The 23,076-nt window shown below is 58.3% G+C and overlaps 1 protein-coding gene across 15 annotated transcripts in view; it reads right to left on the reverse strand.

The window, feature by feature from the left end:
* Nucleotides 1-77: 77 nt before the first annotated feature.
* Nucleotides 78-23,076, reverse strand: part of PPP1R13B (protein phosphatase 1 regulatory subunit 13B) — an 88,776-nt gene continuing 65,777 nt past the window's right edge. For 9 of the 15 annotated variants that reach the window (XM_070065435.2, XM_089322759.1, XM_089322762.1 and 6 more), the window contains 14 exons: nucleotides 15,377-15,478; nucleotides 13,737-13,911; nucleotides 12,428-12,624; nucleotides 10,578-10,718; nucleotides 8,804-8,984; nucleotides 6,761-6,865; nucleotides 5,406-5,575; nucleotides 4,727-5,225; nucleotides 3,271-4,070; nucleotides 3,012-3,149; nucleotides 2,755-2,888; nucleotides 2,267-2,433; nucleotides 1,242-1,441; nucleotides 78-844 (listed from right to left, as the gene is read on the reverse strand). In XM_070065435.2, coding sequence (XP_069921536.2) covers nucleotides 803-844; nucleotides 1,242-1,441; nucleotides 2,267-2,433; nucleotides 2,755-2,888; nucleotides 3,012-3,149; nucleotides 3,271-4,070; nucleotides 4,727-5,225; nucleotides 5,406-5,575; nucleotides 6,761-6,865; nucleotides 8,804-8,984; nucleotides 10,578-10,718; nucleotides 12,428-12,624; nucleotides 13,737-13,911; nucleotides 15,377-15,478 — 3,051 coding nt within the window. In that variant the 3' untranslated portion in view covers nucleotides 78-802. The remainder of the gene's footprint in view (nucleotides 845-1,241; nucleotides 1,442-2,266; nucleotides 2,434-2,754; nucleotides 2,889-3,011; nucleotides 3,150-3,270; nucleotides 4,071-4,726; nucleotides 5,226-5,405; nucleotides 5,576-6,760; nucleotides 6,866-8,803; nucleotides 8,985-10,577; nucleotides 10,719-12,427; nucleotides 12,625-13,736; nucleotides 13,912-15,376; nucleotides 15,479-23,076) is intronic. The other 6 variants (XM_089322761.1, XM_089322763.1, XM_089322760.1 and 3 more) reach the window with 4 other exon arrangements.

The following is a 23,076-nucleotide window of genomic DNA, read 5'->3' on the forward strand; positions in this document are numbered from 1 at the left end:
AGCGTGGGGGGAGCCGCACAGGCCCACGGCCTCGGCGCAGCCGGTGCCTCCGGCAGTCCACACACGACTCACAGGAGAAAGCCGAGGGCCTGTGTTTTAATGAGAACATCTCCAGCACATTCTGGCAGTTTCAAACGGCCTGGCTGAAAACCACTTCTGGTGTACAAAAGCCTTGACGTGCACTTCACACGCCAGCGAGCACCCCTGGACTTGAGCCTGGAACGGGGGCAGGCCGCTGCTGCTCCAGGCACCAGCTGCACCCTAGGGGAGCTGCCTGGCAGGTGTGCGCCAAGGCCTCCTGCTCACAGGCATGCGACTCAGGGCCCTGGTGCCAAGTCCGCCAGCCGCAGCACTGGGCCAGCATGAGCGGCCTTAGGTGAGCTAGGCCACCTGGAGCAGGAGGGGGACACCGCACATGGCCCACGTGGGGTGGCCACAGCCTTAGACATGAGTCCCACAGGGCTCCGTGGGTGGTAGGGAGACAGTCACAGGGGGCAGGGCTCCAGCGAGGGGCACACTCTGCGGCACTGGGGGCCGGCGGGGGGGACATGCCCGACAGGGGCCAGACGGATGAGAGCTTTGTCGTCACTGGCAACCAACCAGGAGTTCGTCACAGGCTGCTCGCTGGCAGGGGAGGTGTCTGAAAGCCGGGTATTTATTTGGGTTTACAGTAATTGGCAAATGGGGACAGGCCTCACCTAGGAGCTGCAGGGTTCACATTGTGGGAGGTGCGGGCGAGCACACAGGCGCAGCTTCCTGGGGGCAGAGTCGTCTCGAGGACCCCGCCGTGCTCAAGGGAGCTTCAGGCAAGCGTTCGCTGTCGGGGCTTGATCCGTGGATACAGCTGAGAAGCAGAGGAGGAGCAGGCCTTGGGCCACGGGCACCAGGCACACCTGGGCCTCCACCTGCCGTCTCAGCTTGCCCCCCCCCAGCAGGTGCACAGAGCAGGGGCTGTGTTCAGTGGCCAAGGAGCACCAAGGTGGCCCCTCTGCTGAGGCCCTGAGCACATGTCGCCATGAAAGCTGGCCACCTGCAAGCTGCTGTGCTCCCACCCCCACCAGACACTCCGGGCCGCAGAGAATTCTAGAAAAGCACACGCATGGCCCGAGGCTGGCCCCAGGCATGGCGGCCCCTTGCAGCGCTCTCGGCTTGCACACGGGCTCCCAGCAGGCCTGGCCCCCCGCAGTGACAAGGATGACCAACTCCCACCCTGCAGTGCAGAGGGCACGTGGCGTGCTCACCCCCAGCAGGTTTTTGGGCACATAGCCCTCCCGCTCGCCAAGGCGCGCCCACCACCACTCGGTCTCGCTCTCGTCTGCACGTCGCAGGATGCTGATGGTGTCCCCTTCATGGAAGGACAGCTCGTCACTGTGCTGGGCCTCGTAGTCCCACAGCGCGTAGACGGCACCCTTGTTCATCACGCCCAGCTTCTCCTGCACACCTGGAACCAGAGGACACGGGGCCTCAGCAGAGTCCCTCCAGGGCAGGACCACGAGGTGGAGGTCGGGGACCAGGGCCAGCCCCGGCACCACAGGCCTCGCCAGCCCCGGCAGCTGCCCTGTGTCACCAAGAGGCGGTGCTTCCACTGAGATGCTGGCTTCAGAGATGCAGGTGTGTGTGGTGAAAGGCATTTCTTAGGTGAAGCTTGCAAGTCCAACCTAGGACAAACTTCCCCAAGACACCTCCTCCTGGGCCAGTGAACAGAGAACAGAGGTCCCTACAGCGGGCCCCGCCCACACAGCCACTCACGTGGCTGAGCCACAACCTCCCAGTGAGCCCACAGGCATGGGAGAGGGCCGTCCTGCGGGACACCTGCTTCCAGCCCGTGACAGCTGCCGTCCCTCTCCAGGTTGGCCAGATTCCCTGGGCTCTTGGGTCACCACTCCACAGGTGTGTGACTGTGTGGCCTGGTGGCTGTCTCAGTTCACCCCTGGACCCAGGAGGCTCCCAAGTTCTACTTGGAATGAGTGGCTGTGACTCCTGGGCTTCAGAACAGGGCTGTCCAGCTCCTGGGCACCCCGGCCCTGGCTGGAGCAGCGTAACTTGGACACAGGCTTCCCTCACTGGGCCCTTGGCATGCAGAAGCGCACCCAGCAGCCGGCGTGCAGACGGGAGAGCAGCAGAGGGATCACCTGTGTGTTGTGGCCCGGAATCCTCTGGTGTGGATTTCCACATTTTCAGGACTGACTGAAGGGGCAGTGTGGAGGGGACAGGGGCATGGGGCACCTGTGCAGTGTGCCCAGCCCAGGGGCAGACCCCCGCATACCGTATAAAAACTGGGAGCACTGGAGGTAGCCTTCCTCCATCTCCTCACACTTGTCTGCGGCCGTCTCCACGTCGCTGATGGTGGAAGCAAAGATGGCGGCGCCGCTCTCCACCAGCTGTTTGCAGAGGTGCACGCTGTTGCAGGAGGCGGCACAGTGCAGGGGCGTCCTGGAAGAGAGCAGGCCAGGGAGCTTCTCTGAGGACAGCCCACTGTGCGTGGTGCTGTGGCCCGCCCGGCTGCCGGGGACGCGACCGTCGGGAGGCAGGGGTCTGCGCTGCTCCTAACGGCGGGACTTCTGACCAACGTAGGGAGAGAGGATGGACAGCAGCAGGAATGCACACAGGACGTAGCTGTGTGGACTGGGCCCCGATGCTGACACGACCTCCCACACAGTCTGCACAAGGACCGCCCAGGGGGCAGGCTGGTGAGACCCAGTGGCCCCCAGGGAGGAAGTGCTGGGCACCCCACGCTGAGCCCTGCGTCCTTACCATCCATCACTGTCGGCAGCATTGACATTGACCCCGAAGTCCAGCAGGAACCTCACGATGTGGTGGTGGCCGGCACACACGGCGTTGTGCAGGGGGGTAATGCCCTCATCATTGGGCTCACTGGGGTCTTCCACCTAGGACGTGGGGCACGTGAGCGCCCACCCCCTACCTTGCACACACACACACACACACACCCGCAGCAGCACTGGATCCTCTACCTAGGACATGGGCATGTGAGCCTGGGGGCCACCCCTCACCTCGTAGATGACCCTCTGCACCAGGTCGAACTCTCCTTCCAGGGACGCGTCCAGGAGCAAGGCCAGGGGGTTGAAGCGCACCCGCAGCCCGTGCCCCGTGCGCTCCGAGTTGGGCTTCTTCAGGTTGGTGCGTTTGCCCTGTGGGAGGGAAGGGTGCTTTCACTCAAGGGGGGTGCGTCTCAGACACCCCTGCAGCTGCTGGCCCCCATGCCGCCCGGGCAGCCCAGCTCCCCCAGGGAGGTTCCCCCCTCCCTCCTGCCTTCAGGTCTGTGGCAGCGCCGACGCGCACCGTGGAGGGTGCAGGCGGGTGTGCGACAGGGGGCACAGGCGGTGCAGGACCCTGCTCTTCCCCTGGGGAGGGGGCCTCGGTCACGGGGCTCGGGGTCTGCTCTGTGCAGGGGGCCGTGGCCACGTTGTTGTTGTCGTCCTCAGCCGGTGCTGCAGTCGGGTGGGTGGTGGGGGGGCAGATGAGCCCCTCGGGTTCTGGGGAAGGTAACTCGTTGTCGTTGGCATCTGACGACGGGGCGGGCTCTTCGGGGAGCGGGGCTGTAGGCCGGGCGGGGCTGGGCTCCTCCAGGTTCCCATTGGCATTCGTGTTCCCGTTGTCCACGTCGGCCAGGGTGCCCATGAAGTCCTGCGAGGGGCCGGGCTGGTAGAAGGGGGCGCCCTCCATGCCACCGGCCAGCGTGTTGAAGCGCTGATACAGAAGCTTCTGGATGTTGGGCCCGCTGGGACCCTCGGGCTCTGTGATGGAGCTGCGCTTCTTGAGGGGCCGGGGCGCGTTGGCCAGCTTCCTGCGCAGGGCCTCCAGGTCAGCATCGCTCTGGTAGCGCAGCGGCGAGTGCACCATGGGTGTGAGCTTGGTGGGGCTGAGCGGCCGCGGCAGGCTCTCCACCGGGCCGCCCTCCCCCGCGGGGGCGGGGCCCTCCTGCTCCGGCTCCTTCTCCCCACATTCGGAGGGCGGCTGAGGCTGGGGCGTGCCTGAGCCCAGCGACCCGTGAAGAAACGGGAGTGGAGACGGTGAGGTGGACCCTGACGGCAGAACGGGTTTCCCATACACTGGAGGAAAGACACAAGGGCAGGAGGTTACAGGGCCTCGGCAGGGGGGCACCTGCAGAGGGGCGTGGGCTGAGAACCGCACAGGCTCCTTCTGGAGGGCGGGGCCTCTCTGATGGACTGGTTTTCTAGTTGGGGTCCACAATTGAGGCTGCCTCCCTGTCCTGTCTTCTGGCCAAGGAAGAAGACAAAACCACCACACACACCCCTAAGCCTGGGCAGGTGTGCCTCGGGGCAGAATCCTGCCCGTAGGGTCCACGTGGACCAGGACAGCCAGGCACACGCTGGAGTCCCTGAGGCTGCAGCAATGCGCAAGACGTCCAAGGACAGCCCGGCCCGGCCGCACAGCCCGCCAGCAGGGTCAGGCAGCACCTCCTCCACATGTGAACACCTGGGCAGTCCTCCGGTCCAGGGCTGTGGGCTCCCGGGCAGCAGGAGGCCTGCTGGAGTCACCCAGGCCCTGTGGCAGCCGAGTCCTGTTGCCAGTTCCTGGCACAAGTTACCACACAGCAGAGACGGGAGGCCCCCTCCCCCACTTCCCCTTTCACTTCGTCTCGTGCTGACTCCGAGGCCATGCTTGGTAAGCATTCACTGGACCCTGAGTGGCACACGGCCCAGGGCCGTTCCCTATTTGAGAGGAGCACAGAGCCCCACCGCACCTGCTTTCACGGATTTATTCGCGGCGCTGTGCACTGCCGTCTGGTAATTCTTGGGTGGCGTGGCTTGCTGGAGGTACATGGAATATATGGAGCTCGAATTCACTGTCTGGGGTCCTTTTCTGGGCGACTGTGGCCTTGACCCTTTATCGGCCAGAAAAGGCCTAATGGCCACCGTCAGCGGGAGTTCAGGTTTGGCGTCTACGGCCGGAAAGGCAGGTGGGGCTGTGGGCGGGTACGTGGGGCTTGGTGGCACCGAAATCCTCTGCTGAATCTGCTGCGAGGAGCCTGGTGGGGGGATGCTGGCGGGGGGCAGCGGGGCGGCTTTCTGCCGACTGGGAGGGCCCGTGCCGGCCCGGGGCAAGCTGCCCTCCTTCCTCCTCTCCAGGGAGCTCGTCGAGCCTGGAGCCAGGGGTGGAGGACTCGGGTACGCCGTGTAGCTTGGGGGCAGCTGCCTGCCCACACCGGGGACGGCAGGTGGAGCTTTACCAATCTCGACGCCCTAGATCAGGTGTGGGGGAGAAACAGCGAGTCAGCCCCGGACAGGGTGAGCACAGGGCACACGCCCGACACGACGCGCATGCCCCGTGCACGGCCCAGGCCTGGAAGGTCCACTGCCCCTGCACACCACTCAGCGCCTGCGGAGTGGCTGCCGGGCTCTGCGGAAGCACAGGCGGCCTACCAGCTTCTCTGGGGCTCCCAGCGCCGACAGGGGCAGGGGCTGGCTCGAGATGGTGCCCTGCTTCAAGGCCCCCTCCACGCCTGGGTCCTTCCAGTCCGCGCTGGCCGTCGGGGCTGGTTTCACTGAAGAGCCGGAATTCTGTTTTAACGTTGGCCAGTTTCCATCATTAGCTTGGAAAGAGCACAGGATTTAAGTGAAAATTTAACTTAATTGAGCCAACAACTAAGAGTAGCAGCACTGGCTGAGCGGATCACTCTGGGGAGACTCCGGTGAGCAAGTGGGGCACTGCCCGGGCCAGTCACCCCACCACAGCGGCAGGGGCCTCGCGGGCACTGCGACTCCAAGCACAGGGCAGTCCTGACTGACCACGGTCAGCACACCGTGTGCCTTCCAACACTGGGACAACTGCACAGCAACTGCGGAACCCGACAGGCTTCGCCTGTTCCACTGCCACCTCAATCTGCGAGGAGTCCCAGCCTCAAGTCACCCCTGACGGAGGCGCCAGCGAGGTCCCAGCACCACGCGGCAGACAGAGCAGCGGTCACTCCCGCAGACAAGGAAGCCAGCCACCAACTCGAGTCCTCAGGGAAGCCACCAGAAGGATTTTTAGAGCGTTTTCCAAACTGAAAAAGGGCGCACAAGAGCCGCCTGGCAGCCAGGTCACTCCCAGGGACCCGAGTGCCTTTGGGTGTGCGGGTCAGCTCTGCTTTCCTGGCGAATGGGCACAGCGGCCGGGCTGGATGGACGGGAGGCAGAGGCTGAGCAGGCCCTGCCCTCAGCAGCAGTTTGCCCAGCCCATCTGCTCCCAGCCTCCTGGCGGCTTCTGCACAGGTGCAAGGCAGCAGGGGGCGGGGAGGCTGGGCCACGCCAGGCGGCCCCAGCACCAAAGTCGCCGTGCTCTGCGGCTTCCACTCGCCCTTGTTGGGGGGTCTCAGGTGCTGGGGTTGTGTAGGCCAGAGATTCAGACACCAGAGACCAGGAGGCAGGCAGGGCCGGCACCAAGGGGCTGGGTATGTGCCCTCTCTCAGGGTCATGGCAAAGGGAGGTATCGTGGAAGCCACCATGAGTGACCACAAAGTGGTTTTCCTAAAAGCCTCATAAGAACTCAGAAAATCATCTTAGTTTGTGACACATGGAACCCGTGCTGGTCTGGCACTGGTTGCCTGGCATAAACCCTTCCCGCGAGGGCGGGCACGTGTGGCCCAGCCGTCACGCCTGTGCCAGGGGACACGTGAGGTCCGGGTGGCGGCTTTTCCAGTGGAGGCCCAGTGAGCAGCCTTTGTCAGTTTGGAAACCCGATGATTAGAGGCAGGCCGCATCGGAGGCTGGAGTGCCCCGCCCGTCCGCCGACATACAGTTCTGAGTCGCGCTTGCCAAGCGCCTCGAGGAGCCGCAGCCAGGCCCAAGGTCAAGGTCCGACACTGTCCATGTACCGGTCACTCTGGGTCTGCTGTGGCTATCTGTGTGACACAGAACCAGCACAGTGGACACCAAGGGGTGAACATCCCTAGCGGGGGATCCCACGCCCCAGCGCCACATCCCGGCTGAGTTGCCCAGCCTTGGGGCTGAGCCAGGCTTCCTGTCCAGTCACTGTCAAGCGAGGAGGAGGGACCAAGGCGAAGCTCCCAACAGGATCATTCTCGGGAGCATGGTGTTCTCAGGCTGCAGGTCTGTGACCCGACCCGAGTGAGACGGAGGTCGCCGGCTACGCTTCCTGCCCACCCCTGGAAACAGGAAGTACCTAAACCTGCTGTAGGGCCAGGCAAACCGCAGACGACAGCCTCTCAGAGAAAGCTGCGCAGGGGCGGGGCTGCAGGGCGCGGTTAGGCCTCTGCCGGGGACACACGCCTCGTCTGAGTCCTAGATACTCCTCTTCTGATCCAGCCTCTGCTGACGGGCACCCTGAGAGGCAGCACGCCGGATCTGTGCCGCGCCCGTGGGAGACCCAGGTGAAGCTCCCGCTTCCGGCTCCTGCCAGCCCAGCGCTGGCCACTGCGGGCATCTGGGGAGTGAGCCAGCAGGTGGAAGAGCCGTCTCTGTCTCCCTGTCATTCTGCCTTTCAAGTAATGAAGTAAATCTAAAAATCAAGCACACACACGGGAGAAAGTGCGTGGGGCATTTGGCACAGTGCTTCAGAGAAGGCTTGGGACATCTGCATCCCGCATCCCATGCCCGAGTTCAAGTCCCAGCTCTGCTCCCAACCCCAGCTTCCTGCTAAGGCACACCGTGGGAGACAGAGGGGATGGCTCAAGCACTTGGCTCCCTGTCACCCACATGGGAGACCTGGGTTGAGTTCCTGGCTCCTGGTTTCATTCTACCCAGCCCTGGCAGTTGCAGGCATCTGGAGAGTGAACCAACATACAGAAGATCTCTGTCTTTCAAATAAATTAAAATTAAAAAAAGAAAAATCAGGAGCTGGCACTGTAGTGTAGCGCGTAAAGCCCCTGCCTGAGGCACCAGCATCCGATACGGGCACAGGCTCAAGTCCCAGCTCCTCCACTTTTGATCCAGCTCTCTGCTATGGCCTGGGAAAGTAGTGGAAGATGGCCCAAGTGCTTGGGCCCCTGCACCCACATGGGAGACCCAGAAGAAGCTCCTGGCTCCTGGCCTTAGACCAGCACAACTCCGGCCATTGTGGCCATCTGGGGAGTAAACCAGTGGGTGGAAGATGTCTGTCTCTCCTTCTCTCTAACTCAAATAGATAAATAAATCTTAAGAAAAAACAAGTCAGCAGATAGGGGTTCGCCAACCCCAGGGCTCCGGGGCTGAGATGTGGCCATGAAGAGACATGAGTGGTTCTGGCCCCCGAGGACTCACAATGCCCTCCTGCTGCGGGGCTCCCCGCAAGTCAGCAGCTGGTGACAGGAGCACCAGGCAAGGCCAAACAAAGCCTGCAGAAAACCAGCACGGACTGCAGAGTCTGCCCCAGGGGACACAGTTCCTGACACCGTGTGTCACAGGGCAGCGTGTCCCTACCGTGACAAGCCGACTCCCCAGGGATGCACAGGCCGGTCCCACAGCACAGCTGTGTAGTCAAAGACCACAGGAGCCGGCTGTGCACAAGGCAAAGACCTGCACAGCGCTCTGTCCACAGGGAGGCAGCCCAGCATCCGGGCCATGCCATGCTGGGACAAGCAGCAGGCCCGGGTTGTGGTGCGGCGGCCACTGCTGGCACTGAGGGCCAGGGCATGCAAGCCCGTGGCGGGAGAGCGTGAGGAAGGCAGTCTCGGTACCTGTGTTTTGGAGACTCCAGCTCAGCACAGGTTGTGTTCTCATTCCAGAGACACCATCACCGTTGGGTGTATGGTTCCCCAGGCACGACCCAGGAACACCAAGTGCCTGTGGGGTCTGAGTTCAGGGGCTCAGGCTCTGCTGCCAAAGAGGGCTGGGCCACTCACCGGATTTGGATCTCCCATGGACAGCACTGGAGGCGACAGTGAGGGACTGGGGCTTCCCAGGATCCGCTGTAACAGGGAAGCTCCCAGCACTGGGGACCTGGATGTAGGGCCCCACAGCAGCAACTCTGCCAGACGTGCTCAGGGGCGACTGTGGGGACGACGTGCCGTTCACACGGGTCAGCTGCAGACCGAAGAAACCAGGGTCAGCATTCCCTGAAGTAAAAGAAACCCTGGGCCTCGTGTGGCAGGCCGCAGCTCTGACGTGAACCACTCGCCAGGCCCGTCCTCGGCAGTCCTGTCGCCCCGGGAGACCAGCACCTCTCAGATCAGAGAAGGGACCTTCAATCACTACAACCTCACAGTCCCGGCTCCTGGGCGGAGGACAGGCAGGCTGGGGGACGTCCTTGCTGGCCGGCTGCCTGCTCCACTCCCATCCCTGGGCAGAGGGCGGTCGGGCCTGCATAGACCATGCAAAGGGCAGGTGCCACGGCCAGCCAGGCACACGGCATCGCTGCAGGCACTCCGTGGTGTGTGCTCTGACAGCAAGACTTAAGACACCCGCCTGACTCCTGGGAGGGGGAGGAGGTGACAGGCCTGGGACCACGGAGGAGAACACAGGTATCAGCAAGAGCGAGGTGACGCCCTGGAGAGACATCCAAAGCGCAGGTGCAGAGAGCGGAGCTGTAATTCCTACAGCCCACTTCAGTCTTCTCCGCTCCGTGTCTGCATGAGGCGAAGGACTGGAACTAACCACCGTCACTCTGGAGAGCAGGGCGCAAGGCCCTTCCTTAAACCTCACAGTTCTAATCCTTGTTCCGTAAGCAGATCTGAAACTCAGGATACCAAACAAAGGCTTCTTAAATATAACCCTAACACAGCATTTTGCTTGAGGGTTTGCAAAATCCTTCCACCTGGCCTGGGTAATTTCTGTGGCAGTACCCAGGGCAAGAGGACACAGGCCTGCGGCCTACGTGGCAGTCTGGGCAGTCTGGCAGAGGTGCACGGGGAGGACAGAGGCCAGGACCCGTGCTGAGGCTGCAGCTGGGCCCGGTCTGGACCCCTCTTGCTGGGAACCCAGGCATTCTTTAGGAAGTGGACTTTCAGGGCCAGCGCTGTGGCACAGTGGATTAGGCCTCTGCTTTTGATGCAAACATCCCATGTCAGAGTGCCAGGAGAATCCTGATCCAACTTCCTGCTAATGAGCAGGGGAAGGCAGCAGACAATGGCCCAAGTGTTTGGGCTCCTGCACCCCTGGGAGCGACCTCAATGGAACCCTGGTTTCAGCGTGGCCCAGACCTTGATATTATAGCCACCTGGGGCATGAACCAGTCATCTCTGCCTTTAGAAACTACTCTAGATAAATAAGAATTTATTTATTTGAAAGGCAGAGTTGACACAGAGAAGGGGGAGAGACAGAGAGAGGTCTTCCATCCACTGGTTCATCACTCCCCAGATGGCCGGAATGACTGGGGCTGGACCAGGCCAAGCCAGGAGTCCAGAGCTTCTTCTGGGTCTCCCCGACGGGTGCAGAGACCCAGGCACTTGGGTCGTCCTCCACTGCTTTTTTTCCTCAGGCACACCAGCAGGGAGCTGGATTGAAGTGGAGCAGCTGGGACCGATATGGGATGCTGACATTGCAAGCTGTGGCTTAACCCGCTGAGCCACAGCAATGGCCCCTCAAATAAACCTTGAAGACAAACAAAGAAGAACCGCACAGGAGCGAACTCTCCCCTCCCGTCACCCCGTGTCACCCAGTGTCTGCTCGGTCACGTGCCTGAGCCTTCTTCCCGTAGAGGCGCTCCCGCAGCTCGCCGATGCGCCTGTCCATCATGGCCACCTCCGCGGTGCGCTTGTTCAAGAGCTCCTTCTGCTGCTGCAGCTTGGAGTTCTGCTCCTGGTTAAGCTGGTTACGAATCTGTGGACAGAAGACTGTTTCTGTGCCTGCGCTAACCAACCTCACTCCCAGGGAGATGACGGGAGCCGACGCGTGTTCCAGGAGTATCTCACAGAACACCGCCAGGAAGCCAGGCAGGATTCCAGAACAGAGGGAGCCTGTGGGACTGCACGTCTCCTCCAAAGCACACGGTGTGACCGTACCACCAGTGACCACGTGACCACAGCCGCAGGCCTCTGACAGGCCGAAGCCGGGGGCTGGGAACTCCATCTGGGTGTCTCACGTGGGTCTTAGGGACCCAGGTACTTGGGCCATCACCTGCTGCGCCCCAGAACCTAAGGAACAGGGGTCAGTGGTGAGGCGGCCCAGCGTGCAGGCATGGAGAGCCCCAGTCGCTCCGAGCAGCCTTAGTGTCTCGCAGCCGCATTTTGGGGAGAAGTGATCGCTTTTCCTCCATCTTTCATTCTTTAAAAAAATACCTCCCGGAGGCCAGCACCGTGGTCGTGGGTAAACCCACCATCTGCAGCACTGGCATCCCATATGGGCACCAGTTCAAGTCTTGGCTGCTCCACTTCTGATCCAGCTCTCTGCTGTGGCCTGGGAAAGCAGTAGAATATGGCCCAAGTGCTTGGGTCCTTGCACCCCTATGGGAGACCTGGAAGAAGCTCCTGGGCTCCTGGTTTCTGATCAGCACAGCTCCAACCGTTGTGGCCATTTGGGCAGATGGAAAACCTCTATCTCTCCATCTCTCTCTCTCTATCTCTGCCTTTCAAGTAAATAAAATCTTTTAAAAAAATCTCCTTATTTATTTGAAAGGCAGAAAGACAGAGAGAGAGATCTCATATCCATTGGCTGGGGCTGAGCCAGGCCGAAGCTGGGCGCTCCATCCAGTTCTCCCGCATTGGTGCAGGGGCCCAAGCACCGGAGCCATCACTGCCGCCTTCGAGGGTGAGCTTCAGCCAGAGGTGACGCCAGGACTCGAACCCACACACTCCAATCGGGATGCAGGTGTTCAAGGTGGTCTCTTAAATGCTGGGACCAACACCAGCTCTCCTAAAACACTCTTCTTAAACTGGATCGCAGTCCATGTCACACAAACCACAGCCCACTGAGAAAATAAACCATAAAATCACTGTACTTTAAAAAAAATCACCTAGAATGTAAGGGCAGTCCCAAGTTCTTGTAACAGTTGCAACTGTGTCAAAATAACTATAAATGATTTCACGGTTTGTAGTTAAACACCTTTAATCACAGAATGATGTATCAAGTTCTAATAAAACAGCAGAGCTGGTTTCTGGGGGCCGGCATTGTGGTGCACAGGTTAAGCGGTCACAGTGACGCTGGCACCCCAAGGGAGTGCCAGTTTGGGCCCTGCTTCTCCACTTGAGATACAGCTCCTGTTTCAGAGCAGGCAGATCCAGAGACAGAGTGGACTCTCCAGCTCTAAGCGCAAAGGTGCAGGGTGGCAATGTCCCGGCTGCTGTGGGAGTGGGTGCCAGTCTGTGAGGACACAGAGGTCCCTGCACTGCAGTTCTAAGTGGGGGCTGAGTGAGCTGTACCTCAGTAAAGCGGCTTAAACAACTCCCTCGTGGTCGACACATTCTGTGGTAGCTATTCTGCTAGGACCAGGACCTGTCCTCGGCCCGAGGACTTCAGCCCGCACACGGAGGCCGGAAGGCGGTGGGTGGTGGGTGTTTTTGTGCAGCCACTCCTGGACCCAGGCAGGTTACCTGGAGCTCTTGGTACAATCTTTTCAACTCCACCGCCGCTGGTCCCGTCAACTTGCCGTTGTACGACTGGAACCCGTTCAGTTTTCCTTTCTTTAAATCTTCCAGTTGCTGACTCAGCTGATCCACTCTTAAAATCGCAGTCTGCACTTCCTGCTTCTTCTCCTGGAACATGGCGCTGAACCTTTCTACCTCAGCAGCTGAAACGGCCCCGGAAGGAGGAAGGTTACCAGGAAGGAGGAAGGTTACCCCGGAGTAGTCCGTCCGTCTTTGTTTCTGCAGCACCAGCCCCTCCAGCATCGCGGGGCAGGTCCTGGAGAAACAGACAGGCACGATCCACACATGGTGGGCCGCTCCTGGGGCAGACCACGCATCTGCATGGGGCAATCGGGTCCACAGGCCAGGCTGGCCCAGCTGCTTAGTCAGCAACACCAATGCACCAACAGGACCCTGCAGTCCTGCCCCGTGCATCCCTGTAGCAAGACCCACGCTAACGGGACTCAGTGATGGATAAACTCACAGTCCTCAAAGAAAACACAGCCGGCGTCTGTCTGGTTTGTCTTAGTGCACGGCTGCGTTTTAATCTGTTCAATGAAAACGGGCCGCCATCGGAAGTCTCAGAGCATCCCCACCCCGCAGACGGCGGCTTTCCCAACCCAACAGAAGGCTCTTCCTCGTGCGTCCAAATCGCCTCCCCTCACCAGATCACCTTCCCTCACCTCCCGGTCACCAAATCACCTCCCCTCAGCCCATCACTAAGTCGCCTCACCCCATCCCGTCACTGGATCACCTCAGCCCCATCACTGGATCACCTCCCCCCATCACTGGATCACCTCACCTCACTCCATCACTGGGTCACTTCCCCCATCACTGGATCACCTCACCTCACCTCACTCCATCACTGGGTCACTCCCCCCATCACTGGATCACCTCACCCCATCACTGGGTCACCTCCCCTATCACTGGGTCACTTCCCCCATCACTGGATCACCTCACCCCATCACTGGATCACCTCACCCCATCACTGGGTCACCTCCCCTATCACTGGGTCACCTCACTCCCATCACTGGGTCACCTCCGCCATCACTGGATCACCTCCCCTCCCCCATCACTGGATCACCTCCCCTCCCCCATCACTGGATCACCTCCCCTCCCCCATCACTGGGTCACCTCCCCTCCCCCATCACTGGGTCACCTCACCTCACTCCCTTCTCCTTTGCTCGCAGGTGACAGAGCTTGGCATTAGCGCACAGCAAATGCCCCGTGACCCCATGACCCTGCCTCCTGCCTCCCTCGCGCGGCAGGCACCTACACAGATTGCCGTTCATGATCTTGCTGTAGTCCACCTGTCCCCTCATGGCGCGGATCTTCTTCAGCTTGTTTTCCTGGGCTTCCACTCGTTCTTTCAACTTCTGAAGTTTCTCATTTTCAGAAAGGGACTGCTGCTGCCGACGCTCCTGCTGCTTTAGAAAATGTAAACGCTGCTCCTAACACGGGGAGAGAGAACGCAGCTCTGAGAACTGACACGCACTGCTCCTCACCCTGAACACACAGGCACACACCACGCGTGCTGCAGTCCCACCCAGCTCAATGACTCTTAGAGACACACCACAGAATCCCGCACACATCTGAGGACGTAAGACTGAGAAGATGGGGCCCACGTAAGTGTGAGCTGATCCAAGTGTAGACTTGGACGTGAGGACTGGTCTACACCAGCGGTGGACACAGTGCCTCTCAGAGAGCTGCTGGCAGTGTGCGGGCCAACCTCTCTCACCATGAGGCATGGCCAGCAGCGGCTTCCTGTTGTCAGGAACGGGTTTCCTGCTGCGACAAAGCGGCTTCCAAGAATCCCTGACTTACTTCCTAAAGGAAAGCGCTCTGGCCAGCAGAGATAAGGCATCAGCAAGGAGATACACCTCACTGCTAGGGACGTGCTGGCTTCCTCCCGGGTTAGTCTGTTACAAACAACAAAGACTCACAGTGCAGCAATAATAGGGTGATTCTAAACTAAAAACACGCAGTACTATTATTTCTTCCCTACTGACTGAAAATACACCTGAGGACAGTCAACACTAACATTCACGGCCCCATGTGTGCGTCCCTAAGTACACCTAGACCAGGAGGTGAAGGTGCGAGTGCGCGGGCTCTCCCTCCCTAAGTACACCTAGACCAGGAGGTGAAGGTGCGAGTGTGTGGGCTCTCCCACTACGCTGGGCGGCAGGGAAACGTGCTCGCACGGTGGGCATTCTTCACCAGCCTGTAGTCTGCATCACTGAAGATACAATCAGTTAAACCACCACCAGCAATCCTCGCATGAGTATTTGGAAAGGAAAAAGGCAGTTAGAAAATTTTATAATTACACCATACCACATGTATTCCCTCTCAGGAATCTCATTAATGGATGAAGTACTTTTCCTATTAACTTCTGGGTTTGATTTTTGTGAGCCCAATTTTTTAGAACAACGCGACTTACACTGTTGCCCACATGAAAGCAGCAGTGCCGCGGGGAGCGCTGGGTCTCCGGCTCGCGCTCAGGCGCGTCAGACCCTTCAAGGCCGTTCACCGCGGAAGCTTCCGGCAGGCGGAGCTCTGATTTTAGCCAAGTCATTTTAGAACGACTTAACCATTATTTCTAAAAATTCTGGACCGTAATTTACAAAGTTGCAACAACAAAGGGAGCACTCCGTGTCTGAGGAGCACGGATGATGGCGGGAGCCCGTGAAGCAGCTGCCGCCATCCCGGGGCCCTGAGCAGTGTGTCCATCACAGCCTGCCGATTCCCTCTGGGACGCGCACCGACCACACAGCCAGACGCCGTGGAGAAAGGAGCTGACGACAGGAAGCAGCCCGTCCTTCCGGCTCTGACCTGTGGCGCGGCCCGGGGGTCCTCAGGCCGACCTGAGCGTGCTGGAGCGCTCTGCACGGCGCTTCCTCACCGGCTCGCCGCGCTCACCTTGGCAACCAACATCTGCTGCTGGCTTTCGATCTGCTGCTGCTGCCTCGCCGCCATGTCCTGCAGCTCCGAGAGCGTGAGCTCGACACGGGGGTTCCCGACCTGCAGGGACGGAGACCGCGCAAGCGCCAGCTGGATTGCTGCAGCACTGGCAGATTCCAGGCAGGTTCCCCCGAAGGGAGGAGGACACGCAGCTCAGTTCCTCCTGAGAGTGTCTCTGGTCAGGCACTGCTCTCAGTAAATGGGAACAACACTTGCTAACGCATGATCATCAGATCCTGTGTTTCCTAACAGGCCCAACCTCTAGAAAACCTTCGCAAATGTGCAATTTCGGACAGTCCTCCTTTTGGAATGGCAATTCAACAGGCTGACCTAAGAAAATGGGGCTGTTCAATGTTTAGGGACACACAGCCCCAAAATCAAAGTGCAGGGGACATCTAAGGACGAAGTCAACTCACTGTCATGGGGCCCAAGAAACCAAAACACACAGCAGATTCCAAAACACAAGTATCTCATAAATACAGCATAGGCAGGGCTGGCACAAACTGCTGACGTTACATACGTCGTCTCTTCCTGTACACCTGTGCCCCCCCACAACGGCCCTGAGCACATTTAAACGTCTCATACTCAGGGTCATCAGAGTTAAGCAGGCACAATGACTGGGCTTCAAGGACTCAGCATGACTCTCAGATCCCGGTACCAACACAGAAAAGCAGTCTGTGCAGCTCGCTGGTGAGACGAAGACCAGGTCAGACGCATTTCGGATGCTCTGCCTACTGCTCTGCGACTTCTGGAAGCCAAGCGAAGGCAGAGGGAGAGACCGTTCCACATCCTCACCAGCTCAAAGGTTCCCCTTCCTGGGTCCGGTCGTCTTTCACGTGTAAATCAGCCTGCATTACGTCATTCTCTCACTGGACTGTAAGCCCCTGGAGGTCAGGACAACGCACCTAAATTCACTGCATGGCCACATCTAGAACAGTGCCTTCACACCCATTTGCTATGCAACGAATATTCACAAGGGAAAAAAGCACGACACTTCCTCTGACAGAGGCACACACACAGGCGGCAGAGAGCAGCACCACGTCCCGCCCCCAGGGGTGATGTCTGCCACACCCAGGCCACGGGGCCAGCCCTGGAATGACGAGGCGCTGGGCTCCACTCCGCTCTCACTGCACAGGAGACACTGAGCCCAGAAGAGACAGAGCTGGTGCCCTGTGCACACCCGTGTGCACGTGACCTGGACAGTGAGTGTACAGAGCCCTGTGCTCTTCAGAACGAATCTGTACAGTGGGGACTGCGCCCTCTGTGGTGAGCGGTGGGGACTGCGCCCTCTGTGGTGAGTGGTGGGAACTGTGCCCTCTGTGGTGAGTGGTGGGGACTGCGCCCTCTGTGGTGAGTGGTGGGAACCGCGCCCTCTGTGGTGAGTGGTGGGGACTGCGCCCTCTGTGGTGAGTGGTGGGGACCGCGCCCTCTGTGGTGAGTGGTGGGGACTGCGCCCTCTGTGGTGAGTGGTGGGAACTGTGCCCTCTGTGGTGAGTGGTGGGGACCGCGCCCTCTGTGGTGAGTGGTGGGGACCGCGCCCTCTGTGGTGAGTGGTGGGGACCACGCCCTCTGTGGTGAGTGGTGGGGACTGTGCCCTCTGTGGTGAGTGGTGGGGACCGCGCCCTCTGTGGTGAGCGGTGGGAACTGTGCCCTCTGTGGTGAGCGGTGGGGACCGCGCCCTCTGTGGTGAGCGGTGGGGACCGCGCCCTCTGTGGTGAGTGGTGGGGACCGCGCCCTCTGTGGTGAGTGGTGGGGACCGCGCCCTCTGTGGTGAGCGGTGGGGACCGCGCCCTCTGTGGTGAGCGGTGGGGACCGTGCCCTCTGTGGTGAGCGGTGGGGACCGCGCCCTCTGTGGTGAGTGGTGGGGACCGTGCCCTCTGTGGTGAGTGGTGGGGACCGCGCCCTCTGTGGTGAGTGGTGGGAACCGCGCCCTCTGTGGTGAGTGGTGGGGACTGCGCCCTCTGTGGTGAGTGGTGGGAACTGCGCCCTCTGTGGTGAGTGGTGGGAACTGTGCCCTCTGTGGTGAGTGGTGGGGACTGCGCCCTCTGTGGTGAGTGGTGGGGACTGCGCCCTCTGTGGTGAGTGGTGCAGAGGAAGCTGGCACCCTGCACACATCGGGGGACACTGCCTTCTCGGCAGCAGCCCTGCTCCACAGCATGGCGCAACAGCTCACCGACCTTCTGCAGGCCGGTATCACCCCAGGTGCTGCAGGCAGTGCCCTGCTGCCCCGTCTCTTGGCTTCGTATCAGCCCAGCTCTAATGGTTGTGGCCATTTGGGGAGTGAACCAGTAGATGAAGATCTCTCTACCTCTGCCTCTCTGTGACTGCCTTTCAAATAAAAAAATAAGTTTTAGAGAAGGGGAGGGGAGGGGGGGAAGGGAGGAGGGGGGACGGGGGAAGGGAGAATGGGGAGGAAGGGGAAGGGAAGGGAGGGGAGGGGAGGGGAGGGGAGGGGAGAAGAAGAAACAGGTATGGCTGTGTTGCAACCAACTATATCAAAAATAAATAAATCACTGGATACACATACATCCTAGTCTACTTCTGATACAAAACTTGAAAAACTGCCCCACGGGTAATATGTTAAGAAAATGAAATGATGACAGGTGTTCAGGAACAGCACAGTGAGGTCCAGGTTCTCTTTTAAAGTCAACGTTTACACACAGCGAAACGCACCCACCTCCACCTGCACAGCCAAACAAGGACAGCCCCACCACGACACACATTTTCTCATTCTAGAAAGCTCCGCCAGGCAACCCCTGACCTGCAGGGTTTTGTTGCTGTTAAGACAGACTCATTCTGTCTCTGAGAATTCCACAGAAATGGGGTCCCAGGGAGCACTTGTCTGCATCTGGCTGCTTCCCCTCCTGTGCCAGGGTCCCAGTGTGTGGATCATCGCAGATGCCCGCCCACTCCGCTGCTGGGGCTGCCAGGTGGGCTGTGTCCACTCCGTGGTCACGAGGGATAATGCCGCGAGGAGCAGTCACGCACCTGTGCTCTGGCCTCCCTTGGGTAACCGATGCCAGGAAGTGCACCTCTGACAGACACTGCCCAGCGTCCCCCTGGCTTCCACCAGCAGCGCCAGAGCATGGCCCTCCCACATCCTTGCCAACACTCAAAGTCATCGAAGCTCACACTTTAATTATCCTCTTCTCAAATAAAACGCTAACCCTCTGACGAAGAAAGGATTCCATACAAATGGTATTTGGTAAGTGATGAAAATGCACCACAATCAGATTTTCAATAAATGAGCTAAGCACATGGTTTGCCAAGACCCAGTGGAAAGAGGGCTGATTTCCCACATTAATCTCCCATCTACATTGATTATGTGTCCGAGTCATGACTCAGAAAGCTAACAAAACAGTGTCTGGAAAACAGAACTGGGTTTTTACAGCTCTTAACACTACAGTGCACTGGTACTCTTGTCTACAGTCTGCTGGTCACGCGGCTTGAGCCAAACACCCTTTGTGTTCTCACACTCTGCCTCAAATGTAATTGCTAAACTGGTGGTCCTATCATGAGTGTACTGAAACCATAAAGTGGGCTGGTGCTGTGGTGTAGTGGGTAAAGCCACCGTCTGCAGTGCCAGCATCCCATGTGGGCACCAGTTCACGTCCTAGCTGTTCCTCTTCCGATCTAGCTCTCTGCTATGGCCTGGGAAAGCAGTAGAAGATGACCCAAGTCCTTGGGCCCCTGCACCCACATGGGAGATCCAGAGGAAGCTCCTGGCTCCTGGCTTTGGATCAGCCCAGCTCTGGCCATTGTGGCCAATTGGGGAGTGAGCCAGTGAATGGAAGACCTCTCTCTCTTTCTCTCTGTAACTCTGCCTTTCAAATAAATGAATAAATCTTAAAAAAAAAAAAAGTTTCTCAAAACAAACCATGGCAGACAATCGAGCAGTGTAAATACAAGACTTCCATCCTGTGTTACTGGTGATGTATTTTTGTGGATTTTTCTCTCTCCCATTTTATATGCCAAGTAATGTACAACTGAAGCGTCTGCCAGTATCCACCACGCATGACCACTCCACCGAAGGCTGCAACTTTCCCTCTGCACATACATCTGTCCCATCAAGCACTTTGCTACTGCAGTTTTTTTTTTTTTTTTAAGGTTTTATTTATTTGAGAGAGTTACGGACAGTGAGAGGGAGAGACAGAGAGGTCTTCCATCCACTGGTTCACTCCCCAAATAGCTGCAACGGCCAGAGCTGTGCTGATCTGAAGCCAGGAGCCAGGAGCTTCTTTCAGGTCTCCCACATGGGTGCAGGGGCCCAAGGACTTGGGCCATCTTCTACTGCTTTCCCAGGCCACAGCAGAGAGCTGGATCAGAAGAGGAGCAGCTGAGACTAGAACTGGCGTCCATATGGGAGCTGGCACTGCAGGCGGAGGATTAACCTACTGCGCCATGGCGCGGCCCCTGCAATTCTTAAAACTACGCCATTTTCCAGGCACTACACAAATGCTCTGTAAGAACTGATTGTGTTTTTTTTTTTTTTAAGATCTATTTTTTTTATTTGAAAGGCAGAATTAGAGAAAGAGGGAAAGATAGAGAGATCCTCTGTCTGCTGGTTTACTCTCCAGGGCTGGGCCAGGCCGAAGCCAGGAGCCTGGAACTCCACCTGGGTCTCCCACATGGGTGGCAGGGGCCCAAGACCTGGGCCATCATCTGCTGCACATTAGCATGGAGCTGGACTGGACTCAGCTGGTGCTCATACGGGATGCCTGCATTGCAGGCGGCACCACAATGCCAGCCCCCAGAGGTGAGACTTGGATACTATAATTTCAGGCAAGTAAACACACTTATCAATTTAATCAATCCAACTGCTCCTGGTCAGAGAACAGAGTAGGGTGCAAATCTGAATTGTCTGTCACGCGTGGACGAATCCTCTGTGTACAGTCACATGACCAGGGGGTGGCTGCATCTGCATCCTCCCTCCCTCTGTTCTACCAAGCACACGTGCTAACACTACTTCCTTTAATGTACTCTCTTGTTTAGTGGTGTGTTTTTTTGTTAAATTATTTATTTGAAAGCACATTGATAGGGAGGAAGGGTAGGCGGGATTGCTCAAGGTATCCTTCATCCACTGGTTCGCTCCCCAGCTGGGTCTGGGCCAGGCTGAAGCAAGAGCCAGGACCTCCAGCTGGGTCTTCCTATGCATGGCCGGCACCTTCCTGACCCTTCCACTTCTGCTCACTGACCCAGCTTTTCCCGAGGCCCCAGCACTGTCTCTGACTTCAGCCAGCCTTGTCCTGAAGACACACTGTTGCTCAAGCGCTCTTTACCACATTCCACGCCTGTGCGCATCTCTCTCTGCCAGGACCACCCCGGGCTGCTCATGTTTTCCCTGCTCCCCATAATGCCCAACTCCACGTGCCTGAGGACCCAGCAGCAGTGCCATCCGCTTCCCGAAGCTCTGCCTCAGTCTCTAAGGGAATGCTCACGTGAGTGTTCGCTTTCAGAGAGGGGAAGAAGTCGGTACTTCCTTCTTTTTATTAAAGAAGTAACGCTTTAGGGGCCAGCGCCGCGGCGCACTAGGTTAATCCTCCATCTGCGGTGCCGGCATCCCATATGGGCGACGGTTCTAGTCCTGGTTGCTCCTCTTCCAGTCCAGCTCTCTGCTGTGGCCTGGGAGAACAGTCAAAGACGGCCCAAGTCCTTGGGCCTCTGCACCCGCATGGGAGACCAGGAAGAAGCTCCTGGCTCCTGCCTTTGGATCGGCGCAAGCTCCGGCCATTGCGGCCATTTGGGGAGTGAACCAACAGAAGGAAGGTCTTTCTCTCTCTCTCTCTCTCTCAGTCTATAACTCTACCTGTCAAATAAATAAATAAATAATCTTTTTTTTTTAAAAAGTAATACTTCAAATTTCTTTGTTTTTGAGAATTTTTAAATTATTTTCTATTTTATTTGAAAGAGAAAGAGAAAGAGCTTCTCATCTAATGGCTCACTGCCTAAATGCCCTGAACAGTCAGGCCTGGCCAGAACTCAATCTGGGTCTCCTACATGGGTGTGGCAGGGACTCAAGTACACACACCATCACCTGCGGCCTCCCAGGTGCACGTGAGCAGGAGGCCAGGTGAGGCACGGAGGAGCCGGGATGGGAACCAGGTGCTCTGATATGGGGTGCAGGTGCACTAGGCAGTGTCTAACCACTGTGTCCAAGGCTAGCCCCAATTTATTTTCACTTATTTGACAGGCAGAGAGCAGTGTGAGATGTTGTTTCTGCCAGTAACTCCCCAAATGCCTGCACAACAGCTGGGGTGAGGCCAGGATGGAACCAGGACTCCATCTGGGACCCAAGTGCAGGAGATACCTATTGCTTCCCAGGGCGTTCAGCAGGGAGCTGGAAATGGAAGCAGAGCCTGGACTCGAACCACGCACTGATGTGGGATGTAGGTGTCAAAAAAGGGTGTCTTTCCTAATGCACCAATGGACATCCACCCCACAAGTCGGTATTTCTTTGTGAATTCTGAATTCTAGAGATTAAAAAATCAACATGTAGGGGGCTGGTGCTGTGGCACAGCAGATTAATGCCCTGCCTGAAGCGCCGGCATCCCATATGGGCACCACTTCTAGTCCCGGCTGCTCCTCTTCCGATCCAGCTCCCTGCTATGGCCTGGGAAAGCAGAAGACGGTCCAAGTCCTTGAGCCCCTGCACCCACATGGGAGACCAGGAAGAGGCTCTTGGCTCCAGATCGGCGCAACTCCGGCCATGCCGCCATCTGGGGAGTGAACCAGTGGATGGAAGACCTCTCTCTATATATATAACTCTTTCAAATAAATAAAATAAATCTTCAAAAAAATCAATCATGGAATGCAAATGCTGCAGTCAGCACGTTATAGTCAGCTCAGATCTCGGTTGACACTTAGAAAACCCCATGGATGAAAATCCTCAAGCTTACTTTACTGCAGAAAAGCTGAGCTTGGGCAGCTGGCTGGCTCCCCCTGGCTGACCTGGTGGGTCAGGAGCAGGACCAGGGCAGCTGCTGGCACGGTGCGTGTCCCACAGGAAGACGGGGAAGCCTGCTCAGCACTGGTGTTGGGCTAACGGCTAGGACACCGGCCGTGGTGCTCCCCTCCCGTCAGCAGGGTGCCTGGGCAGTCCTGGCTCTGCTCCAGCTTCCAGCTTGCTGCTGACGCATGCGCTGAGAGACAGCAGTGACAACTCGGGTGGCTGGGTTCCGGCCGCCCGTGTGTGAAGCCTGGGTAGGGCTTTCAGCTGCCAGCTGAGCCGTGGGTTTTGAGGGAAGGAACCAGTGGATGGGGGATCTCTGCTTGTCTGTCTCTAATAAGTAAAAATTTTAGGGGTCAACGCAATGGTGTTGCAGGTTAAGCCTCCACCTGTGACACTGACATCCCATAAGGGTGCTGTTCAGGTCCTGGCTGCTCCACTTCTGATCCGGCTCCCTGCTAACGCACCTGGGAAAGCAGTGGAAGATGCCCAAGTCCTTGGGCTCCTGCACCTGCTTGGAGACCAGGAAGAAGCTCCAGGCTCCTGGCTTTGGCCTGGCCCAGCCCTGTCCCTTGCAGCCATTTGTAGAGTGCTAGTGGATACATGTTCTCTCTCTCTCTCCCTCCCTCTCTCTCTCCATCTCTCTCTCCCTCCCTCCCTCTCCTTCTCTCTCACCCTCCCTCCTCCTCTAATTCTGCTTTTCAAATAAAAA

This window comes from Oryctolagus cuniculus, chromosome 20, assembly GCF_051225735.1.
Source record: "Oryctolagus cuniculus isolate XC-2025 breed Fujian yellow rabbit chromosome 20, ASM5122573v1, whole genome shotgun sequence".
Classification (NCBI taxonomy): Eukaryota; Metazoa; Chordata; class Mammalia; order Lagomorpha; family Leporidae; genus Oryctolagus; species Oryctolagus cuniculus.